At 65.6% G+C, this 5,122-nt stretch overlaps 1 protein-coding gene across 3 annotated transcripts; it reads left to right on the top strand.

The window, feature by feature from the left end:
- Window positions 1–214: 214 nt before the first annotated feature.
- On the top strand, window positions 215–4,814 carry LOC143827804 (major histocompatibility complex class I-related protein 1-like). 3 transcript variants are annotated; one of them, XM_077317715.1, is made up of 8 exons: window positions 215–684; window positions 1,592–1,858; window positions 2,354–2,629; window positions 2,851–3,135; window positions 3,353–3,433; window positions 3,659–3,694; window positions 4,168–4,202; window positions 4,449–4,814. In XM_077317715.1, the coding sequence occupies exons 1-8, from the start codon at window positions 630–632 to the stop codon at window positions 4,485–4,487; spliced, it is 1,074 nt and encodes a 357-aa protein (XP_077173830.1). In that variant the 5' UTR covers window positions 215–629; the 3' UTR covers window positions 4,488–4,814. The 3 variants fall into 3 exon arrangements, with proteins under 3 accessions (XP_077173830.1, XP_077173831.1, XP_077173829.1); XM_077317716.1 differs by having other exon boundaries at window positions 216–642; XM_077317714.1 differs by lacking the exon at window positions 215–684 and adding an exon at window positions 709–1,117.
- Window positions 4,815–5,122: the final 308 nt, after the last annotated feature.

Raw genomic sequence — 5,122 nt, forward strand, 5'->3', positions numbered from 1 at the left:
CGCCCTGCCCTTCTCCGTCAGGCGCGGAAGAGGAAGGTCTCTGCTGGCCGCGCTCTTCTCCCCCGGCCGCCCCCGGGACTTGCGGCGCTTTCTGCGCCCACGGGGCGTCTGTCTGCCTGGGAACGACGAGGCTCCTCGAGAGAACTGCGGGCGCCTTCCCGGGTCTCCCCAGAGCCCTTTTCCTCTCAGCTCCGCCGTGAGGGAATTCGCCTTCGTCCTCTTCGGCCTCTTCGGCCTCCTTCTCCCGCGCGGACTGCGAGGAACCTGCCTGGCCAATCAACGGCCCCTGGCCGGACCCCTCCAGCCAACCAGCAAGTGGGGCGCCTCAGGCCCCTCCCGCCCCCCGCGGAGATGGACCGAGTCAGAGGCCAAGGGGCATGGGCGGGCTCTCTGCCCCGAGAGGGACCAATCAGGAGGGAGGCGCTTGGGGCATGACTCCCTCGCCCCCCGCCCCAGGCAGAGCCCCTTTCCACCCTTATCATGGGGCCAGGCTGTAGCACACACCCCCTACACACCCCCACCCACCCACCCACCCACCCCCACCCACCCAACAGCCGGGCCTGAGGCTCCCGGGGTCCGTCCTGGCTCCAAAAGCGCCTCCTTATTCCGCCTGCACGTTTGGCAAAGAGATGCCCCTGGCGGGTCTGTCGGAAGCGGCCCCTTCAGGGCAGGGGCAGGGGCAGGGTGTGTGTGTGCGCGGTGCGGGTTCAGCGGCCGGGCTCCCTGCCGCTCCTGGGGGCGCTTCCCTGGTTCTTGCTCCGGCCGCCTTCGCCCTGTCCGTGCGCTCCGCAGGCTGTTGTGGGTGTGCGCCCCCCTCCCCCCCGCACCCCCCCGGGCAGGGCAGGGCAGGGCAGGCGACACCGACATGCCCCCCCCCCCCGTTTGCCCCCGCCTGGCGGAGCCGGCCAATCTCGGCCCCCGCCCTCCCGGGCCGCTCCCCGCCCGCCTCCTGCTCGCAGACGCGGAAGGCGCGTGTGGCTCCGCCTCGCGGGTGGGTCGCGAGCGCTGGGCGAGATGCAGTCCCGGGCCCCGGGCCCCTGCCGGCCTGCGGGGCTGCTGCTGGGGCTGCTGCTGGGGCTGCTGCTGCTGCTGTCGGTGGGGCGCAGCAGGGGCGCGGGTGAGTGGAGGAGCCGCCCGAGCCTCGCGGGCCCTCTTCGCCTGGCGCGCGGCCTGCCGCCCCGGGAAGAGGCTCGCTCCCGACCGCCCTTCTGGGGACCGCGGACGGCGGGCTGGGCGCCGGGGGAGCCCCGGGGGGGGAGGCCCGAGGGCGCTCGCGGGGCAGGGGAGCTGGCCGCCTGTTGCGCCACCGACGGGCTCCTTCTTCCCGCGGGGGCTTCCGCCTGCCGCTCTCCCGAAGGCGACGGGGCTCCCGGAGAGTGGGGCGCTTCCCGGGTCGCGGAGAGTCCCGCGGCTCCCTCTTGCAGGTGCCGCGAGGTCGTGGAGAGGCCAGGAGGCGGGACGTGTGCGCCGCCCCGGCCCACCAGTCCCTCGCTCAAGAACGCCCGGCGCCTGGCCAGGGGTGCGCGGCGGGGTTTGTGCGTGTGCTCAGCTGCAGCCCACCCACCCGTACTCTGTGCCCCCCCACCTGCAGGCTCCTCCAGGCATGCCTTGCGCTATTTCTTCACGGGGATTTCCCAGTCTGGCCAGGGACTACCAGAGTTTGTCATTGTGGGCTTCTTGGATGACCAGCGCTTTGTGCAGTACGACAGCCAGACCCGGCGGGACGTGCCTCAGACCCCCTGGATCGAGGAGGCCGAGAAGGACGACCCCCATTACTGGGACTGGCAGACCCACCTCTCCCGGAACTGGGAGCTCTTCTTCCGCGTGAGCCTCTGGAGTCGCCACAACGACAGCCAGGGTGAGTAGGCGCACAGTGAGAGGGCCCTTCCTCCCCGCCTCCTTGGAGGAGAGCTACTTTGGCCCCCTCCTCTCCCACTTCCAGGGGTGGGGGGGGGGGCTGAAATGCCTCCCGAGGGGCAGGCGGGGAGAGGGAGAGGAAGGAAGCTAGCTGCCCTCTGTCCAAGTCACTCTTGTCCTCCCCAGGGTCTTCCCCACCCCCTGCTGCCTGCTGCTTTCCACTGGGGGTGCTGGAGAAATGGGTCTGGCTTCTCAGCAGACAACAGCAGTTTTGCAAGGGCCGGGGCATTTTGACAGGGGAGCAAAAACAGGTTTCCCTTTGTGCATCCTGGGAAAGCCTCTTTGGCTACAGTGAAGGCCTCAGGGCTCCCTCTCCTTGTCTTCTTCTGATGGGGGGGGGGGGAGTGAGCAGACGCCCCTCTATGTGGGGTGGGTGGGTGGGTGGGGAGGCCCGACCTCACAGCTGCTGCTCGGCTCCCCTTTGGTGCTTTCCCAGGACTCCACACCTGGCAGTGGATGCACGGCTGTGAGATCACCAAGGAGGGGCACAGGAGGGGCTACTCCCAGTTTGCCTATGATGGGAAGGACTACCTCAGCCTGGACAAAGAGACCCTCACCTGGACGGCCAGTGACGGCAGGGCCCAGGTGACCAAGCGGAGGTGGGACACAGACCGCGTCTGGACCGAGGGCCGCAGGAATTTTGTGGAGGGGCGCTGCGTGGAGTGGCTGCAGAAGTACCTGGACTATGGGAAGGAGACCCTGCTGAGGAGAGGTGAGGGTCAGACCTCCTTCTCCCCGTGGAGGGAACCGGGAAGGGCCTCGGTCCCTCAGGCAGGTAGCAGGTCTAGCTAGTCATGGTAGGCTCCTCCCTTGGGGCCAGCCTGTGGCGAGCAGAGGAAGGCTGTCCTCCCTGAGGCCCCTCGGCCGCCGCTGGACTCCCAACTCTGGCCAGGAGGGGCTGAGTGCCGATTTCTGCCGCTGTTGCCCCCACAGACCCTCCCCTGGTGAGAGTGGGGCGCAGGGCGGGGTACGCTGGCCTGGAGGTCCTTGTCTGTCGGGCCCACGGCTTCTACCCCAAGGAGATTGAGGCCGTCTGGAAGAAGGATGGGGAGATCTGGCAGCAGGACGTCTTCCACGGCGGGGTGGTCCCCAACTCGGACGGGACGTATCACACTTGGATCAGCGTCACGATCCACCCCAAGGACAGGGCCCGCTATCGGTGCCACGTGGCACATGACAGCCTGCAGGAACCTGTGGAGGCGGCCTGGGAGGAAGCTGGTAAGGGAAGGGGGGGTGGACCTATGGGGCGGGGGCCCAGCCCTGTCCCTGCAACCCCTCCTGGTGACTGTTGACCTGGACCCAGGAGGAGGGCCGGGTGCAGCCTGTCTGCCGTAGCCTGACTAATGCGTCTCTCAGGCACGGAAAAGCAGGGAGCATCACCCCCCCCCAACACACACACACACACACACACACCCTTGTTCTTTTTCTCTTTCAGCCCCCGTGTGGCCCGTTGTGGGGGCCAGCTTGGGAGTTGCCGCGATGGTTCTGCTGGTGGTGGGGATCCTCTTCTGCATCAGTAAGTAACCCGTGAGGGTCTTTAGCGGGGCTGCTGGCTCTGTGGCTGACGCTTGCCACGAGGGCCCTCAGCGAATTCTGGCCCACCCACTGAGCTGTGCCTGGGTGGGGGGTGGGGCCCTCTGTAGCCCCGGGCCCTCTGCTTCATGGTGTGTGTGTGTGTGGGGGGGTGTGTGGGGGTGTCGCTGACCTTGAGAGGGCTGACTCACGGATCCTGTCCTTGCAGAGAGAAGAGGAAAGGAGCTCTATGCAGCAGCACCTGGTGAGTGGCACCTGCTTTATGGAGAGGGCAGCACGGGGTGGGGGGGTGGGGAGGGGGTCTGGCCTTCCAGGGAGCTCTTGGAGGGTCAAGGCCGGACACTTGTCCCTGCCTTGGTGGGCCTGGATGGTGGTCAGAGCCCCCCAGTCCGCTGGCCCTGCTTGGCCAAGGAGCCCTGCCACAGATTGCTTTGCAAATTGGAAAGGTTTGGAAATCACTCAAAGAGCGGGGTAGAGTGTGGGGTTTGCAACCACTGATGACCCGGGCAGCGGCCAGGATGGGCAGAGGGTCAGTGTGCTCCTCAGGGCATCACAGGGCCGGCCTCAGCCTGATCTCATCTCGTACCCATCGGGAGGCATGCTGGAGGACCCCTTGACAGCCCCGTTTGGCCAAAGTAGGCCGCCCACCTTTGAGAGGGAAGGAGGGGCCCTCCCCAGCTGACCTTGCTGAGTCCCTTTTTCTGCCCCCTTCCACAGCACTCGACCAGCCGGGAGAAACATCCACCATGGGGGTAAGAGAGCGACTCCCCATTGTAGGGGGGGGGTGTGTGTGACAATGGGGACGTGGGGCTTGTGGCTGGAGCTCCCCCAGGGTGACAGAAATGGGGGCTCCCCCTTCAGTGGACGAGACCTGCCCCTGGGGAGTGGGAAGGGGGCTCTTCCTGAGGCCAGTGCCTGGAGCCACCTGCCCCCCCCCCCAGTGGGGGTTCTGGCTTATGCCAGGGGGGGGCTCAGGACTGCTGGTTTTCTTTCTGCAGCCTCCCTGCCTGTTGGACTCCCTCCAGGGTGTGGGTTGAGCCCTCCGGGACCCCTGCCCCCTCTGCAGCATCACTTTCGGCCCGCCAGTCAGAAACGCCATCTGAGGGGGGGGGGGATATGGCGTCTCTGCAGTCCTCCTGAAGAATCTGGCTCGGATAGACATTTGGAGACCAAGATGCCGGTCCACATGAAATGGACCCCAGTCATAGACTCTTGGCCGGGTTTGTTGTGGGGCTATTTTGTGAAGTGCCTCCACAGAATTTCCTGTTACGTTTTTACATTTGCTGTGATTGTATAGTTTTGTGGCGTGTTACATGGTGCTGTTCCTTGGAGCAGAAAAGCAGTGATAAAAATATTTAAATATATTTTGTATTCGCCTTTCCTTGTGTTTCAGGGCAGAAAGTGGCGGGGTGGTGGTGGGGGGGGGAGGCTTTCCATTGACTCAGTTCAGGGGGAGAACGAACCCAAGTGGGTGGGGAAGAAGAGCACCAGGGGGAGGGGCAAAAATACTGGGAACCCCCCCCCCCCGCCCATTGCTGCTGTGGTCTGGCCATCCAATTTGTGCATGTTAGGCTTCGTAGGGGGTTGCAAATAGCAAAGCAGTTAGTATTCCTCCATGGTAACCTCTTTCCTATCAGATTTCGGCACATTTCTTCAGCACCCCCCCCCCCCC

The sequence above is a fragment of the Paroedura picta genome, chromosome 18 (assembly GCF_049243985.1).
Source record: "Paroedura picta isolate Pp20150507F chromosome 18, Ppicta_v3.0, whole genome shotgun sequence".
Taxonomy (NCBI): domain Eukaryota; kingdom Metazoa; phylum Chordata; class Lepidosauria; order Squamata; family Gekkonidae; genus Paroedura; species Paroedura picta.

Bases quoted from the DNA above. Each gene is read 5' to 3' on its own strand.
- LOC143827804 (XM_077317714.1), top strand. From the start codon at position 1,015: ATGCAGTCCCGGGCCCCGGGCCCCTGCCGGCCTGCGGGGCTGCTGCTG. The intron at 1,118-1,591 runs GTGAGTGGAGGA...CCCCACCTGCAG, and splicing joins GGGGCGCAGCAGGGGCGCGG to GCTCCTCCAGGCATGCCTTG. The intron at 4,203-4,448 runs GTAAGAGAGCGA...TTCTTTCTGCAG, and splicing joins GAGAAACATCCACCATGGGG to CCTCCCTGCCTGTTGGACTC.